The sequence below is a fragment of the Betta splendens genome, chromosome 2 (genome assembly GCF_900634795.4).
Source record: "Betta splendens chromosome 2, fBetSpl5.4, whole genome shotgun sequence".
NCBI classification, from domain to species: domain Eukaryota; kingdom Metazoa; phylum Chordata; class Actinopteri; order Anabantiformes; family Osphronemidae; genus Betta; species Betta splendens.
The window spans coordinates 27169035-27187616 of NC_040882.2; the positions used below are offsets into that span (position 1 = coordinate 27169035).

General features: G+C 42.6%; 3 protein-coding genes and 1 long non-coding RNA gene across 4 annotated transcripts; 2 read left to right on the forward strand and 2 right to left on the reverse strand.

Moving 5' to 3' along the window:
• Window positions 1–1485, forward strand: LOC121201785 (polyamine-modulated factor 1-binding protein 1-like). Its single transcript, XM_041068149.2, has 3 exons — window positions 1–10; window positions 132–230; window positions 411–1485. The coding sequence occupies exons 1-3, from the start codon at window positions 1–3 to the stop codon at window positions 776–778; spliced, it is 477 nt and encodes a 158-aa protein (XP_040924083.1). The 3' UTR covers window positions 779–1485.
• A 144-nt stretch (window positions 1486–1629) lies between these two features.
• Window positions 1630–4460, forward strand: LOC114843667 (butyrophilin subfamily 3 member A2-like). Its single transcript, XM_055502994.1, has 7 exons — window positions 1630–1893; window positions 2001–2062; window positions 2140–2257; window positions 2535–2873; window positions 2942–3229; window positions 3324–3475; window positions 3603–4460. The coding sequence occupies exons 3-7, from the start codon at window positions 2149–2151 to the stop codon at window positions 4224–4226; spliced, it is 1512 nt and encodes a 503-aa protein (XP_055358969.1). The 5' UTR covers window positions 1630–1893; window positions 2001–2062; window positions 2140–2148; the 3' UTR covers window positions 4227–4460.
• Window positions 4461–5180: 720 nt separating this feature from the next.
• On the reverse strand, window positions 5181–6678 carry LOC129603117 (uncharacterized). Its single transcript, XM_055502999.1, has 5 exons — window positions 6480–6678; window positions 6354–6410; window positions 5950–6198; window positions 5482–5742; window positions 5181–5368 (listed from the first exon to the last, which is right to left on the reverse strand). The coding sequence occupies exons 1-5, from the start codon at window positions 6508–6510 to the stop codon at window positions 5181–5183; spliced, it is 786 nt and encodes a 261-aa protein (XP_055358974.1). The 5' UTR covers window positions 6511–6678.
• A 364-nt stretch (window positions 6679–7042) lies between these two features.
• LOC121202694 (uncharacterized) lies at window positions 7043–10775 on the reverse strand. Its single transcript, XR_005898533.2, has 4 exons — window positions 10520–10775; window positions 8979–10184; window positions 8524–8600; window positions 7043–8427 (listed from the first exon to the last, which is right to left on the reverse strand). It is a non-coding gene; the product is annotated as an uncharacterized LOC121202694 (long non-coding RNA).
• Between the last annotated feature and the right edge of the window lie 7807 nt (window positions 10776–18582).

An 18582-nucleotide genomic window follows, 5' to 3' on the forward strand; every position in this document is an offset into this window, starting at 1 on the left:
ATGAGACTCAGTCGCTCATGAAGTCTTCATAGGTTCTTCTACACAATCTTCATTTCTGGTCATAATAATAAAGATGTGTCCACACTTTTATCTGTATCAGTTGTAACCTTGTGTTTTTCTGTGGATTCCAGCAGTTTCCACCGTTCTTCACCACGTGTGGTCAGAGTTTGGCCTCGTTGACTTGGTTATTACTGTTACTCTGATCATCTTCACCACATGGAAATGGAAACGTAAGTAACAGGTGATTAATGTTTAATGATGCTGAGTCATTTCTACTGACACATTATGATTGTTAGCAAAAGCAAACATTTCTCATCACACCTTTAACAGTTGAATCTGTTTATGGCGGTTTTTGTGAAGCTTCCTAACATCTGTGTCATTGAATTCCCTCCTGGTTCCTCCACTCACAGGTGAGAAATCAGAGCTGTTAAAGACAAATGCTCATCTCACAGAGGAGTCACTACAGAGTCAGAGAGCGAGGGACGATGCGTTCGCTGCTCTGATGGTGGTGAAGGATGAGCTGCTGAACCAGAGGAGACGACTCCAAGCTCAGCTGGAGGAGGTGGAGCAGGAGCGAGAAGAAAACAAGCAGAAGCTCCAGTCTGTGGAGAAAGAAATAACAAAGCAAGAGATACTGTTCAACAAACCAGGGGAGTTGTTAAGAGAGAAGGAAAATCTGCTGCGAGACCAGTGGAAACTGGACCAGACAAAGAAAGACACAGAGAAACAGCTGCTGAGCTCCGAGAGACTGCTGGAGCTCATAGAGGCGATCGAATAGAAGAAAACAGCAAACAAAGCCTTCAGACACACATTAGACTCCATGATGTTTATAGGAACTGAGACAGTACTAGTGTAAATAAAGACTAAGATATCATCCACTCTCAATCTCAATGAGATGCACGGAGGACGTGGACATGATGAAAACCCTGAAGTTATAAAGCAGTTAGCAAAGTTAGGAACGTTTTATCAGTTAAAATATAAAGCGTTTTATATTTGTGATTTGATTCCTTTGGTTTTTTACATTTTTTAACATTTTAGTTGCAAGAGTTAGTTTTTCTAACTAACATATTGTCTGGATGCTCTCTTGTCTAGTTAAACTACAGTAGAACGTGTTGCTTTCAATGTTTACTGGTGTTTATTACTGTTGGAGAATGAACTGGTCAAAGGTCGACGTTTGAATGAGAGCGTGATTCAGGTTTTATAGGTTCCTTTCATTCTACACTGAAGTCTGGGCCCTGATTGAACATTAACCAGTAAATAACGACAGGCAGCTGCTCCTCTTGAGCTTAAGGAACCGGTCAGATCTCACTGCATTTGTGTTTGTTCACACTTGAAATGTTTCCTATGATAGTGTTTTTACTAGGTTCACACAAGAAAAATTATGAATGCTAACAAATCTACACACACTCACATCAAGTCTAATTACTATTATCTAATTACATCTAATTACTAGCTTTAGTTTTATTATACATGCTACTGCATGGATAAAGATCAACCCTTACAGACAGAGGAGGAGTTGTACAGACTGATGGCACCGGTAGGAACGTTCTCCGGTGGCGTTCTGTGGAGAACCTAATACTGATCAGCCTCTGGCAAAAGGTGCTCCTCTGTCCAGCCACACCCTGTGTGGGGGTGGAGGTGTTGTCTATAGAGAGGAGTTGGACCAGCATCCTCCTCTCAGCTACAGCATGTAGGGGGTCCAGCTCCACCCCCAGAACAGAACCAGCCCTCCTGATCACTTTGTCCAGTCTGTTACTGTCTGCTACATTCATGCTGCTGCCCCACAGACCACAGCCTAAAACACTGGACCCACAGACTCATAGCACATCCTCAGCATGGAGCTGCACACGTTAAAGGACCTGAGCCTCCTCAGGAAGTACATCTGCTCTGAGGGTTAGGGTTTTATCAATTACTTCTCTCTATTTGTGATGTGTTTGTGAATTTCATTTGTAAAGTTAATAAACCAGTAAAAAGTGAACACACACTGTTTTATGACACAGGAACATGTCAAAGTACAAAGGACACCATTATCTGAGGACTCTACGATCTACTGCACCAACAGGTGGGTGAGATTTTCAAGCTGAATACTATAGTATCGCCCACAGGAACATTATCCAGTCATTAATAACAACACAGCAGCGATACAGAATGGGTCACACAGAGAACGGACCGGACCTGAAGCCTCTGCTCAGAACCATCAGTGCTTTGACTTCCTGGCCTTTTGTCGTCCTGCTTCTACTGATACTCTGCATCGGAGGTAACAACAAACAACTTCATATGTGTCATATGTGTAAACTGCTTCAGTCATAGTCACACATCTTACGTTTTTACCATTTACAGAAATACGCTTGGTTTTTATAACGAATAAATGAAAGCTGAGTCTAGTTAATTATTTAAAATTTGATCTAAAACTCATGACTGCGCTGGTGAAACAAGTCTTATTCAGATGTACAACAACCAAATCCTCAGTAAATGCTAAAGTCTTCATTCAGATGCTGGTCAGTAAATGCTCACTGAACCATGGTGTTTTCCAGGTCAGTCACAGGAAGCTGATCCACCTCCTGTCGTCGTGGTGACGGTCGGTGAAGACGCTGTTCTTCCGTGTAAACTGCAGCTTCCTGTGGACGCTGCTAAACTGACAGTGGAGTGGGGACGACCTGACCTGACGCCCAGGTTCGTGTACGTGTGGCACAACGGTCAGGAGCTGGAGGTCGACCAAAACAAAGGCTTCACAGGACGAGCGTCAGCGTCCGACGGCCTGAAACAGGGAGACGCGTCCCTGACGCTGTCCAGAGTCAGGATCTCTGACAGCGGGACGTACAGATGCTACGTGCCCTCACACAGTGTGGAGGAGCTGGTGGAGCTCGTTGTTGGTAAGTGAAGAACACATGAAACCTAGTTTACACAACGTGTGTGTCTCACAATGTTTCCGCTTCGTCAGGTTCTTTCTCGTCGCCCGTCGTCAGTTTATCAGGACTCGACAGAGACAGAGGTGGAGTCACGTTAGCGTGTGCGTCTGCAGACTGGTTCCCAGAGCCTGAGCTGCTGTGGCTGGACGCTGAGGGAAAGCTCCTCTCTGCTGGACCTACAGAGACAGTCAGAGGTTCTGATGACCTCTATACTGTCAGCAGCAGAGTGACTGTGGACAAGAGACACAGCAGCAGATACACATGCAGAGTCCAGCAGACCTCCATCAACCACACCTCAGAGGCTCACATTGAAGTTCCAGGTGAACACGATGCAGCTCATGAAACAGCAGCTCATCAAACGTTGGGGTTAAACTGCATTAAATGACAGACTTGTTTGTTTTCATCATATTTTAGATGACTTCTTCATGACACCGTCCAGTTGTGCTGCTGCTACAACTCTGAGTGTGGTGTTTGGTCTCATGTTTGTGACAGTTGTTATATTTTCTGTCTGGAAGTGGAGACGAGACAAATCCAGTAAGTTAAAAACATTCATATTTTTTCTTACAGTAAAAATAAACTAAGAAAAACTTTTAGCTCATGTTGTAATTGCACTCATTCATTTTCAGGGCGACGTCTGTAACAAATGTTTGTTTTTAAGAAAAACTCTCAAACTGCTTCTGTGTTTTCACAGAGAAACAAGAAGAGGATGAGAGTAAAGAGCGTAACAGCAGCACAGAGCATCAACCTCTAATGGAGGCAATAAATATGATGGAGCATCTGGACAAGAAGAAAACTAAACTCAATGAAGAGGTGAAGGAGAAAGAGGAGGAACTGGACGACCTGATGCAGAGTTTGGATGCACTGAAGGAGGTGAAGGAGGAGCTGGACCGACAGAGAGAGCAGCTCATCACAGAGACACTGGAACTGGAGAAAATAACAGAGGAAGCTGAGAAGAAAGTGAAATCAGTGGATAAAGACGTGACAGAGAAGAACGGAGATAAGACACAAAACAGAGCGCAGGGATACTTGAAACTGAAGGAGATCATGATTGAAGTCAGCTGGAAGCTGAAGGAGAGAAAGAAAGATCAACAACAGCTGAACATGAACATGGAGAAAATACACAAGAGAACAATAGACGAGTTCAATAGAATAACAGAGAAGAAGAATGAAGTAGAGAAGAACATGAAGCAAATGAAAGAACAGCTGCAGGAAACAGAGACTCAGAGAGAAGAGACGCAGAAGAAACTGCTGTCAGGACGGAAACAGGAAGGAAATAAAATAAAAGAACTCAACTATGTAGAAAATAATATCACTTAGACAATAACTAACAAGCCTGTACAACCGTTTTTACATGTAGTTTATGACTGAAAAACAAAGAAGAAGATGTTCCCACGTTGAGACAACCTTCACTGATTCACTGCCTGAAACACAGGTGCTTCACTTCTGTCCACAATGTGTCTGAAAGACAGCAATAAAAGTCCTGTTTCCCAATAATAATCCATGAATGATGTAGACAACGTTATCTTCATTATTGATCATGTATAATTAAAGTAAATGAAAACACCCACATTGCTTCAGTACAGTTACGGTTCAAAGTCAAGTCTTTTTACAGATTTTATGCTTCGGGTTTATGAATGTACCAAAAGTACAAACATGTAGTTTATTTATGCTCATGTTTTATTTAAATGTCAAGATGAAGAAAAAGAAAAGTGAAATGTTTAGTAATATATAGTAGATCTCATGAAGCTACGTCTTTAGTTCCTCATCTGTCCAGCAGGGGGCGCTCACAGTTAGATATTAAAAACGAGGAAGAGACAAGAGGCTGAGATGGAGGCAGCAGAGATGAAGATGCTGAGGTTAAGGTGAGTGACGAGGTTGGACAGAATCAGGAAGGAGCTCAGGATGGAGTCAGGTGGAGCAGGGTTCACTGTGGAGTCTCCTGATGAGAACAGAGTGAAGGAGGAAAAGAAGATTATTGCAGTTAGTTACTTGCTCAGGTTTTTTTAATTAATGAACTGAACATTGTTGTGTTATAATGCAACAACAGAACAATTTAGATATTTACACACAAATAACACTGTATCTACAACATGCTGATCAACTGAAACAATCTCATTTTGATATTATTTCTTAATTTATGTGATGTTTCTACTTTTACTGAACATGAGAAAAAATCAAAGCAACTCATTGTACATTTGTATATGATACAGGACGTTTGAGTGTGTGTGACTGTGAACAGGCTGAGCTTAGAGAACGACACTCACCTGTAGTTTATTGAGTACAGACCTCAGTCTCTGGCAAACGCAGCTTGGTACTAGATGCTACTGTACCTCTGTGCTTCCTACCAACCAGGACTCCCATCACCAGCAGCAGCAGATCCACCAGTAAAACAGCAACGACACACAGCAGCCGCAGCAGATGAAGAGGTGGAGGATGAGAAGGACGAGGCTCCACATCAGCTGGAAGGAAGACACACGTTTTCATGATATATTCTCAGCTTGAGGACACAGATGCTCCTGCTGTAAACAGACACACACAGACACATACAGACACACACAGACACACACATCACCTTTAGACTGATTCACCACAGCCAGCCAGCTCTGTGGAGAGGCTCCAGCTCCTGAGATGCTGCAGCTGTAGAATCCCTCCTCAGACGTGGAAACGCTGCTGATGCTCAGCGTGTTCTTGTTGTAGGTCGTTTCCAGACGCGACTCATTTCTGTAGAAATCAACGGTTTGTTGTGACCCAGTTTTCTTGTTGCGACAGTGAAGGGTCACGTCGTGTCCCTGAAGCACAGGGTGAGCAGACATTTCCAGGATCACAGACCCAGCTGGAACACATGGAGACGTGTTCATCACAGTCACAACACCTTCTACACGCTGCTGTGACCATCACACACATGCAGTGTTAGTACTGAGGAGCAATGGTGAGGTTTCCCCCATGGTTCAGTCCTACATCATATTCACACAGACACAGGAGCAGCTCCAGCCTGATGCACGGCTGCACCACAGCTTAAACACGTGAGCATTAAACGCACCGGTGACAGCGATGCCCACGGCGCCGCTTCTCTGTCCCTCCTCGTTTTCACACCAATATCCTCCAGTGTGTTTGTTGAGAGCAGGGTCGATGGAGCAGGATGGAGCTGCTGCGTCACAGGGTGAAGAACCTGCTGAAGCAGCGTGATCCGTCTTCACGATCCACTTAGCGACAGCATCACGCTCACAGTTCACTGTGAAGACTTCATACTCGTAGAACTGAAGTCTGTCTGGGCTGATACGAGGAAAAGCTGCAGCCGAGACCAGGACACAGATGAAGTCATGTGTTTTTAACAAATTAAAGTGTGCACGACAATCTCTGAAAACAAAACATCTGATTAAGGAAGGAAATAAGAGCGTGGAAACATCTATAAACGTTGGCCTGAGTAGAAAACGTCCAACTTACCTGCTTCCTGTGCAGCGCAGCGATCGACCGGTGCCATCAGGATCAGAGCAGCGACTGCTGCAGAAACGAATGAAAGGTTTGACTGACACAATAAACAGGTCATGATGGCAACAGATTCACACTCACACAGTCTGATGCACAGAGCTGCGTCCTCCATGATGGCCTGTCTCACACTGGACTCGGAGACGCTTCCTGTTTCACTCACTTCTGGTGTTGATGCAGCATCGATAGAAAGAAAAGGGAAGAGTTGTACTTTAGACAGATTTACAGGAAATGAAATACTTGATGCTAAACTGAGATTATTATTATTATTATTATTATTATTATTATTATTATTATTATTATTATTATTATTATTATTATTATTATTATTATTATTATTATTATTATTATTATTATTATTATTATTATCATCACATCTATGAGAACAGAATGTTTACTTCTGTTTACATTATAAGAGATGCCACATTTTATCTCCTCTTCTTGTATGGTTCTTTACTGTACAGGTCACTGTGGGTGCAGCTCTTTTACTGCACTTCATAATGTAAGTGTTGACCCGTGTCTAAAAAGAACGAGGGGCCAGAACCTTCAAACCTTCTGCATGTAAAGTGGTGACGGTCACCAGTCACATATTTGGAGCGTTTACAAACCGAATGTGGTTTGACATGAAACCGTAGATGCTGCTGCGAGAAGGAGCTTCTTGAAGAGTCCGCCTCAGTAGATACATTTATAAACATGCAGACGTGCTTCTGTTTAAACCACATCTTCAGATACATTAGACTGAACCAGTCCCTCTAAAATAGACATTCAGTTACTGACTTAAAATGGACAGATTGAACAGTTGCTCCGTTAATCTGACGAATCTCATCAAGAATATTGTTTGTACAATAAATAAGACAGAATTCAGAAACATACGTAATAAAATGAAAAGAACTAATTTTGGAGATTAATACACAGTATTAGTAGTTTATATAAGTAGCTTTGTAGAGAAGCAAAGGTTACATACAGTGGATTTAACAACCACTTTATGGTTCAGTGATTATGACCAGTGCCGATCTGAGAGTTAGATAGTCACTCATGATAAAACGCAGTGTCAGCAGAATTCAATTACTTTGAAGAAGTAAAGTACTTTATGATACTAACCATTTACATTTTGATTCTATTACGTATCTCTGACTTCTGATCAGTGGAATCAGTCTGTGATGCATGACATGGTGCTGCTAACTTTCTCCACTGTGTGAATACTGACGAATGTTTAGTTCATACGTGACACGTCCTCAAAACAAACAGCAGTAAATTGTTTTTCATTCTTCAGTAAATTCTAATATGTGATGTTTTTTTCTGATTAGTTGCAACAGATTAACAAAGTAGCACCTTAAATGTGAGTTGCAGTAAACGATTAAACATTTAGTATCATATCATGTATATACACTATATATTAGCAGCCATAGACCAAGCGGTTAGTGGTGAATGCAGTTTTTCTTCCCGTCTCGACCTGAGCAGGAGGTTAAAGTGTGTTTCAGGCTGTGGTTTGCTCATGTGGTTCACCTGTTTCTGTAGGTATTTTTCACACAGACGCACATGAGCCGCGTTGATATAAACAGTTACACAACGTGTCAGTTAACGTGACACACGGTTCACACACATCAGACCAACTGTGTCCTTCATCTTCACACAGTAGCTCCACAGGTGACTCTGTTATTACACAGAAACATGTGGGTTCCAGCACTAAAACTGCACTCACGCTGAACTGTTAGACATAAAAACAGACATTGAGTAAATAAACGTGTTGTGTGTTGGTCTGTTGGTCACAGTCACAGTGCATCATCTCCACAGAAATAACAGGACATAACATTTTATTTGGCCTAAAGTTTTATCAGAGCTGGAAAACTGTTCCTTTAGTTTATGAAAAACAGCAAAGACAAGATTCAGTAAACGTTTGAGGAGAATAAAGGCAGCAGCCACCGACAGACTCAGTCTTCAGCTCAGCTCTAACGTGGTGAGTCCTTAATGACTGAATGGAAACAATCCCAGTGGTCACTGTCACACGTTGCCACAAGATCCCAGAGTAAATCTGCAACGCAACAAAACATGGTGATTAAAGGAAAACTCAAGTTAGAAGAAGAACTGCATCGTTAAGCTACGCTTCCTGTTTCTGCCTTAGTCTCACCTACAAGTTGATTCGAGAATAAATGTCCTTTTCCTCCGTTGGATCTGACTTTGTACCTGCTCTCCTCACGTCTCGGCCTGTTTGGGAACAAAGATCCTTAGTGTGACACAATACGCAAAATAGAAATTAAGCAAATTACACGTTGTAATTGTGAGACAGTGTTTGTTAGAAGAGGAAAATGTGAAAAAGTAAAATATTTTGTATTGAATTGGATCAAGTGTTTAGTGGTGAACTGTGTTTTTTTATTTTTCTATCTTTCTAAAACCTCACACAGATGACTGCAGACAGAGGAGCTGTTTGTTGTGTTTTAACTAATGACCTACATCTGTATAGGTTTCACAGGGCACTAGTCTACAGTCTTTCTTTGTGACAGTCATATTTAAATTTAGTAGAACAGTGAGGTTTGAATGCAGCACATAAACTACAGCAACACTCATTGAAGTGTAACAGAACACCTTTGTTTGTTCTGTGAGTTTGGACAGAAGCATACGTCACATCATGTGGGTCCTCAGCACTGTTCTCCTGTGGAACTGAGCACAACAGATGATCACTGTACAACTGTAGAGCTTTGATGGGAATAGTTGGTTAACACAGTGCTCATGAGCTCCACATTCTCTAATAGATATGATGATGTCTAATAAAAAGAGAGTGAATTAACAAGTACCTTTCACCCTCTTTAGCTTTTTGACTACAGCACATGTTGCCTGAGCTGAATCGACTGAGATGTCACTTGAACACAGGCATTAGTTCACTTGTACTGACTACAATACAATGTATATGTATATACACAAATTAATAATACACTGACATTTATGTATCAAGACAATTTAAACTTTAGATATGTGAAATGTTCATTCATTCAGTTTCACATACACAGTTTTATTCTGAATCAGATACGTGTGTCCACATTCCTTACCTTCATCTTCACAAGCTTGTGATGCTGTAGGTTTGTCTGACAAAAAGGAAACATATGCAACGCAAGATAAAGAATGGCAACGATAGAACTACAATCTACACAAAAGCTGCAATAAACAAAAAATAGAATTCAAATGAAAAAAGACTAAATGGCAACAGACCATTAAATATGTCGACAGCATGAGATCAAAAGCTGCAGAAGATGTGAGTAAAAGACATCTCGCAGTATCTCATTTTTAAAGTGCTTGATTTAATGTTTGTATTTTTACCTTTGGATTTATTAAAGCAAACGACTAACATGACCAGCAGCAACAAAGCCACCAGTAAAACACTGACAACGATCCACACAGAGAAACCAGACGAGTGACTGTGTCCATCATTCTTTTCTAAAGAAGCTGTGGAAAAAAATAAAACATTATGTTCCTGCATTAAAACAGAGCACATGTTCCACTACAATAAATGAATGTATCTCTATGTATGAGATTTTCCCTGCTTGCTTTCACCTTTGACAGACAGGCGACTCTCTGGTGATGCAGCTCCAGACATGTGACACCTGTAAAGTCCGTCATGTGACAGGGACACATTGGAGATGCTCATCGCTCCTCTGTAGCCTGTTCTCACCAGGGATCCGTCCTTGTAGAAGTCTGAGATGCCGACGGACGCGTTCCTCCTCTTTCTGCAGAGCAGAGTCACAGAGGTTCCCTCCAGCACAGGACGGGCCGGGCTCTCCAGAACCACAGACCCGTCTGACAGCCAGTGAGAAAGTCAACACAAACTTCCAAGGTTTAGAGCAGTGAATGCAAACGAATGTAAAAATCCACAGTAACAACAAAGGTTCTGACACTACAACAACAATACTGAGCAAAAATGTGTCTTAATTAGACACTTTCTAGTCACACAAGACAATGATTCGGTTTCTGTTAAACAGGAACAAGCGATAACTTCCATATTGTTGCGATAGTGTCGTACTCAACATTTACATTCTTAACATTCACAACATTCTTAAATGAATGACTTTTTGGTCTTTTCCATTATATGGTCCAGACACAGAAGCTACTGTAGGAGCTGTTTAAAAACCCACCAGTGACTGTGATGGTGACGGAGCCGCCTCTTTGTCCCTTCTCGTTTTCACACCAATATTCTCCACTGTGTCTGGAAAGTGCAGGTTTAGTGACACAGGATGAAGCTGATGAGTCCCAGTGAGAACGATTTCCTGTGTCTGCGTCTCTGATTTTCCTCACCACCCTCCAGTCATCACCACCAGTCTCATCACAACATATAGAAACGGTGTCATATTCAAAAAACTGCAGTTTGTCTGGAACAACACGAGGAAATGCAACATCTGGAACAAAGACACAACAAATGCACACTGCAGTGGGTTGTGTTCTGTCTTGACCTTCGATAACATTAACACGTGTGTCAGATCACATGAGATCACAACCAGGAGTGTTTGACCCCATCTGACATAAATCACATCGTTCTTACCAGTTTGTGGAGAGTAAAGGTGATCAGAAGGATTAATAAGCAGCATCACAAATGACACTAGAGAACAAAGCATAGCTGTGTATCAGTCAAAGAGGCTTTTTCTACTGGCTTTGAACAGATGTTAAAGACAGACTCACTCAGTCTGATCCAGAGAGTTGTGGCCTCCATCACGTCCTGCTGCTGAATGTCTGATTGAGGCCAGCGTTCATCGCCGTCCTCTTCCTGTAGCTCATCTCATGTGATCAGCTGCTTTCAGTGACAGATGCAGCAGAGGTGGAGCTGATGTCACCATAATCTTCATCTCTCCAAAAAAAGAAGCTGTCTTTGACGGCTGCGCAGACGGATGGCTTCACTCTGACAGGAAGTGAATTTTAGTGCGTGAGGACTTTCTGTCTGCAGATCATCGAGCATCTGAACTGAACCTGCACTTCTTCTGACTCTGCCTGTCCCTGTGGAACATTTACTGATTAATGGTAATGTGTGAGTTGCAGCTCGGCCATAGTGGCAGTAGTTCCCACTCAGTAGTGAGTGTAGTCTTCAATAAGAACAGAACTTTCTTTCTTTCTTTCAGGCGTCGTCACACGATAGTCAGGTTTTTACGCCGGATGTCCTTCCTGACGCTTCCTGAGAGGATTGAACCCATGGTACCATGAACCATGACAGTACTAGTGGATCATTTACGAATTAAGCAGGAGAAAGTAATTGGTCCTAGGAGACTGACAAGAGGAGTGGAACGAGTGGAGACGGAGCTGGTGGTGGTGGAGTTTAATGGTGCGGAGCTGCTTCGGGATGTGTTTACTGGTTTTAAGTATTTGTTTGTTCCAGAGAAGATGAGATGCTGTAACTGTCAAGAGCTTGGACACATTGCTTTGGCCTGTAAGAAAAGAAGAGGTGCGCACGGTGTGGAGGTGAGCCTTCCCTTGAGCATTAATGGGAATGTGGTGAGGGGGCGGAGCCAAAGTGCTGCAACTGTGGAGGGAAGCACAGCGTAGCGTGAAGTATTAGGAACACACATATGGTTCCACGACAACATCAAAAGATTACACTTAGGTTGACACTTGATTTAATGGAATCCCCCTCTGTGTTTTCAGTAACCAGACCCCTCAACTGTCCCATAACTCCTCTAATAAACCCCCTCCTCAGGCTCCACCAAGCACCAGGAAACAACAGTCGTAAACCTGGAATGCAAATAAATAGAAAGGGAAAAACTTTCATTCAGACACAAAGTTCTGATTCAGACACACCAGAACCTTTATGAAACTCACACCGTTGTGTTCAGTGGACAATATGCCATCATTTGATGTGATGTTTCATTTGAATTCTGTACGAATTTCATGAAGTTACAGGTTTTCCGCTTCACCACATTCCTTTTCATCTCGCTCATGAAGTTAAAATAAAGCTGTTGTGTTTTTCTGTTAATTCTGTTAATTCATATATACTTATCTCCAAAAAAAATCCATAGACACGGTAATTGTGTTATGATTACAGGTACCTCAACACTATGTTCACATAGTTATACACTATGTTTGATTGGTAATATCCAGATGATGTCTTATTGTTGTTAATTGTATGTGAACTCCATCTAAGGCTTCAGGCATTCAGGTTATTGTCAAGGCTGCAGTTCATCATCTGGGCACGACCGGGTTAAAATGGGAGGAGGTGAGGATGAGCTGAGTGAGCAGGTGAGTCAGGAAGTACTGGCTCCAGGGCGTTGGAAGTGGGGGTGCTGCTACTGCAGAGGATTGAGAGAAGGTATTTGGTGGTTGTTGAGGGTACTTTCAGTTTTTTGGGGGTTTGTTTGTTTTGTCTTTCCTTCTCTTCGAATAATGCGTACTCCAACACAGAAGGTGGCGGTAACGCATGACCCAGTTCACCAACCACCAACAAACGAAAAGAAGACGAGGAAAAATAATAAGAAAAACAAGTCAAACCACCAGGGGCCCGTTTCAAGAAGGAGGTTTAACAAACTCTGAGTTTTCCTCATTTCGTGATTAACAAACGCACCAAAACATCCTTCTTGAAACGGGCCCCAGATCTCCCTGTTTTCCAGCTTTCCAGGGTTTTCATGTAAGTCCTGTGGTTTTGGTTTCTGTGCTAGTTTTTGACCTTGTTTTTGTCTAGTCCTTGTCTGTACCTTCACTAAGGTCTGATTCACTGTTTTGACCACTGCCTGCATGACTTCCCTGCTGTTTGCTGATTTTGTGGACAATAAAGACTCGTTTAATCAAGGGCATTGCTGAAGGACAGAATTTGATTGGTTTATTACCTCAGCAGCTGCTGCTACTTGAAACAAACAAACCAAACATTTTGACAGTGTGATAATGTCGTACAGTGTTACTATTGTAGAACGTAATCACGTTGCATGTTTTTGTTTAATCCTATTCCTTTTAATGCTAACAATGGGCTCTGAGGCAGGTTACGCCTCTGGTGGACGAAAAGTAAGACCTGCTCTGTTTGGATTCTTTCTACAACCTAGAAAAATATGTCAGTCTCAGATTACGTTGAGCAAGAAACAACCAGTACACAACAAAATATAGTCACATTTGAGTTGATTTAACATTTTCTTGTAACAGTAAACTAATAGAAAATTTGTAGAATCGTTAAGATGATGTTTGTTGTAAATTAACTACGTTAATTAACTAATTCTGTCTTGAAGATGTTGACGTTAACAACAACAAAAATGTATATTCAAAGTTACTACATACAGGCTATTAGTGCACCTGTAGTTTATTGTAGAAAACTTTTGACAGCTTTTGACTTTTCATATCAACTGTAAATATGATCTTTATTATTAGTGCCAATTTATTATTAGTGTTTAAATAAACATCATTGTAGGTTACATCAATTTTGTATTTGAATCCAATATGGGCACTCGATTGAACATGAGTATTTTCATGGAACAAAGTATGTCCCAACACAGTTAGCCAGAAAATATATGTTGTGGAGGGAATTTCCAGAAAATGCCAAGAGCACTATCACACGTTCAAGAGTTCAGTTATTTATGGAAGCAAAACACAGACAAGTGGACAGGAAATGAAAGAAAGATTTTTGGGCTTTGTTCAGTGCAAGAAAATGTCAGAGGTTTGTTTAAGTAAAGCACATGGAAGCTGTGTGGAAGCCTTAATAAGTGCTCTGGCCTTACTGAGGACTTTTAGCTGATGGAGCTGAATATCACAGTGATAAATATGACGGACTAAAGAAAAGATACAACTGTGCTCGGTTGGTTGCGTTTATACTGAATGTATGAAAATCAACAGTACTGTAAGTAAAGATGAGATTCAAACTACACCCACATGCTGTAATATATAAAACGAGATCACGACAAATAGAAAATGTCAGCAATTTGTGAAGCTCAAGACAAACTTACAAGAGGAAAAGACACGTGACCATTTCTAATCTAATCAATTACACTCCTGCATCCTGGGTGCCGTGCTATCAGAAGGGAAGGGAAACTGAGCTTCAAAGATGGAATGCACTAGGTTTACGGCCTTGGGTCTGGTTTAGGAAGGGGCCAGAGACCAGGGGTAAAAGGCAGACACAGACCATAAACAATCGGTCAGTCAAACACAACATTAGATGTCGGCAGTTAATGTGTGACAGAACCTTAAGAGGGAGATAGATTGTCTGTCTGAGAATGTTCAGTTCTGGGTCTAATCAACAAGTACAGAATGCATGGTTGCTAAACAGAGTAAGAAAAGAACACAAGAAGCATAAAAGTACAAATTTTCCATTACACGTCAAAACCCGTCCTACAGGACAAGAACAGCACTGTCCACTGAGAAGCTAAAGCTCGGAGACCTGTCGTCAGACTGTCTGGAATCAAACCCTCCGATAAGGGACAATACAGATGCTTCGTTCCACAGCTGGACGCCAAAGCTTTTATTGACCTGGCAATTAGTAAGAGAGCGCTGATGTTTCTGACAGTGGCAGCACCTGTAGTAACAAACCAGTTTAAGTCATTAGCATTTTATGTGTAACCTATAAACAACATGTCAAATTAGGTAAAAGCATCAAAGTGTGATTCACTCTTCAAACTAGTGATTCTACTACTACTGAGTGACTGTGGACAAGAGACACAGCAGCAGATACACATGCAGAGTCCAGCAGACCTCCATCAACCAGAGAACAGAGGCTCACATTGAAGTTACAGGTTCAAATGTCCTAAATAACGACCGCTGTCATTGTCGATCCAGCTTCCTCCTGTAAACTGGGTCCTGTGTTTTATCATCCCAGGTGATTTTCTCGTGGCTCAGTCCTGCTCCACTGCTACTGTCTCTGTGTGTATTTTAGCATTTACTGCCTTTGTTTTGTGGAAAAGAAAAAAAGACAGTAAGTAACATGATTTTTTTGTTAGAAATTGAGTCTAAAAAGCAGAAGGATTCAAATTCACATGCTGCTGTTTTCACACAGAATCCAAGCTGTCTGAATCCAAGCTGGCATTCAACTGTCTGTTCAGGACGAACAGAAAGTTGGAGATAAAAACATGCCAGCGAATAATGATGCCACAGAAAATGTGTCTCTGATGAAAACAGACAGAAAAAGAAAGGCGGACGTAGACACCACCCAGTTTTAACTGCAAAAAGACATTTAGGGCGAGGGGGGGCACTGTCCGGGGGACACACCGTCAGCCAGCGGTTGTGCTCCTGGAGGTGTCACCCACCTTCAGTGCACTTTAGTTCCACACACTCACGTCCAAGCTGGGTTGCAGGGTTCTGGGGTACCTATTTCTACTGCCCTCTGCCTCCCCCGGGTTGGGGGGGTTGGTCGGGGCTCGGGAGGAGCTGCGGTCCCTGCCTGGGGCCACATGGACGGCAGGCCGGAGACCTACCCTCCCCACGAATGTGATCAAGCGAATGGTGTGGGTGGGAGAATGTATCTGAGAGTGCATTGGTTCACGTATGATTGACTAGTTTGTTGTGAGAGAGTCTATGGTGTGTGTGTGTGTTGATGTGATGATGTGTGTTGCACATGTGGATGGGTGTATGCGTCTGTGTTTGTGTGAGTTGGTATGCGTGTGGTGCGGTTGAAGTGTGGGGGGTCCGGTTTTTTCGCCCGGGGTACGATGATCGTCTGCCTGGGTGGTCTCTTTTCTGCTGACCCCACCAATTGCTGGCCTTGTGCTGCAGGCCGCTGTAGCGCCAGGGGATGAGGTCGGGCCGATGGGGTAGGCCCCGCTCCGCCCGTGTGGGGGTGGTGGGCTGGGGGCGGGCCCCACTCTGGGCGCGGGGGCATCTTCTGGCGGGCTCCCTACGGACCGTGGGTCCTCGGGCTCTACTCTTTCGGGCCGACCCTCCCGCCGGGGGGAGTGTTTGCCCCTGGTTCTCATGGGGCGGACAGCGTTGACCCCCGGTGGCCCACTCTGGCCTCGGGTGCTGTCTCTGTGGCTGCTGCAGCTCTGCCTGGGGGGCTCTGTGTGGGCGGCTTGGGTCGCAACACCTGCCCTCCTGGAACTGAAGGTGTGTGGGCTCCCTGGCTGCTAGGATTCCTTCCTCTGCTTGCTGGATGGGCGTAGTGGCGGAGCCCCTCACATCACCCTGGCTTCCACAAGTGGCATTGTTCATGCACCAACGTCTGCCTCACCCTTTGGGTGAATAATGATAAGCTACAGCCTTACTAACCTTGTAGTGGGACACTTTCCAAATCCAACTGTAAGTATTATTGATACTTATCACTACCGATATGAATAATGTGTGAATATGGAATTTGTGGTGTTGTATGTCATGACTTTTATTAAGTAGTATGGGATATGTATAATAATGCACATATGTATGTATATTGTATGTATATGTTTGTATTAGTATGTGCACATACCTTAGCACTATTATTGGTATTAGTATTAATCTCCAAGGTAAACCACAGTACAAAAATTGTTTAGTTATGAATGTGTTAGCCTACGGTACATCCATGCTTCTTATTTATTTATTTTTTTTGCTCCGATTGTTTGCTTAACGGATTTGCTTGGTTTCAGCAGCTGGTTGCACCCCTTATCCCCCCTCCCCCCCACCCTCCCGCATACACACCCTAAAGCAGAAACCTAACCTGTCCACCAACACAGCAACATCACACACATTTTGGATTAGCTAAATAAACCATTAAATAAACCATAAATCAGGAAGAGTATATATATTCTATATATACTCTTCTTGTTAAAGCAAAGCTGTCCATCACAATATGGCATTCAGCGTAATATATGCTGCTTGCTTAACTGCTGGACAGAACAAAAAAAAAAAAAAGAAGTTACAGGTTCAAATGTCCTAAATAACGACCGCTGTCATTGTCGATCCAGCTTCCTCCTGTAAACTGGGTCCTGTGTTTTATCATCCCAGGTGATTTTCTCGTGGCTCAGTCCTGCTCCACTGCTACTGTCTCTGTGTGTATTTTAGCATTTACTGCCTTTGTTTTGTGGAAAAGAAAAAAAGACAGTAAGTAACATGATTTTTTTGTTAGAAATTGAGTCTAAAAAGCAGAAGGATTCAAATTCACATGCTGCTGTTTTCACACAGAATCCAAGCTGTCTGAATCCAAGCTGGCATTCAACTGTCTGTTCAGGACGAACAGAAAGTTGGAGATAAAAACATGCCAGCGAATAATGATGCCACAGAAAATGTGTCTCTGATGAAAACAGACAGAAAAAGAAAGGCGGACGTAGACAATGTCAGCAGGATGTTAGAGTTTGTCAATAAGCAAAAGGAAAACCTGGAAATGAAGGTGAACGTGAACGAAGAAGAACAGGAAGAAATACGGAAGATGATTGAGACAATAAACGGACAGAAAGAGGAGCTGAAGATGGAGACAAGACAAAGGAGAGAGCAAATGGAGAAGATGCAGACTTTAATAAATGAGAATGAAGCTCAGGCTGAAGCTTTGCATCGTGAAATAACAGAACAAAAGGTTGACAAATCCCGAGGATACCTGAAACTGAAAACAATCATGACAGACGGCAGCTCTAATGTAAAAAAGTTAATGCAAGAACAACAGAAACAGCAGCTGAACACACAAAGGCTGATGCAGAGTCTAGAGACTGTGTCAAATAAAACGAGTGAGAAGAAGAAGAAACTGGAGGAAGAGACAGAAAAATGTAGAAACGAGCTGAAGGAGACACTGAGACCGAAGGACGACGTTGTGGGGGTTGTGGAGCCCACGTGGCCCCTGTGCTTGTGACTGCAGGGACTGAAGCTACAGGCTGGAGAGGGGACATGGGGGGTGTATGTTTGGCCTCATGTGTGGGGGCAGAGCTGGGGGTGGGGAACTGGGTTTATCCAATCTTTTACTGGTCAAATGTGTAAACAAACTGGAATTTCATTAAAAATATTATGATGCACTGAAAGTAGCACGAAATGGACCAAAACCAGAAATTTAGCCTGAAAATGTGATTTGATGCATAAACGTAAACCAACATCTGTAGTTCGTGTTCTGTCGTGTCATGTTTGGTCTGAAGGGATCCAGATTATCGTGCGACAGTAATGTGACAAAGGTTATTTTTTTACTGTCTCCACACACAGGATGCAGGTTCACATGCGTTGTGTTCCATCAAGACTTGTTTTGCTACTTTATGTCTGGAGTCTAATTCACTCTTTTCCTGTTTCTCAGTTTCACTGTAGTAAAAAGGGAACCAGAGCAGCAGCTGGTTAACACACAATTAATTTCATCTCACAACAG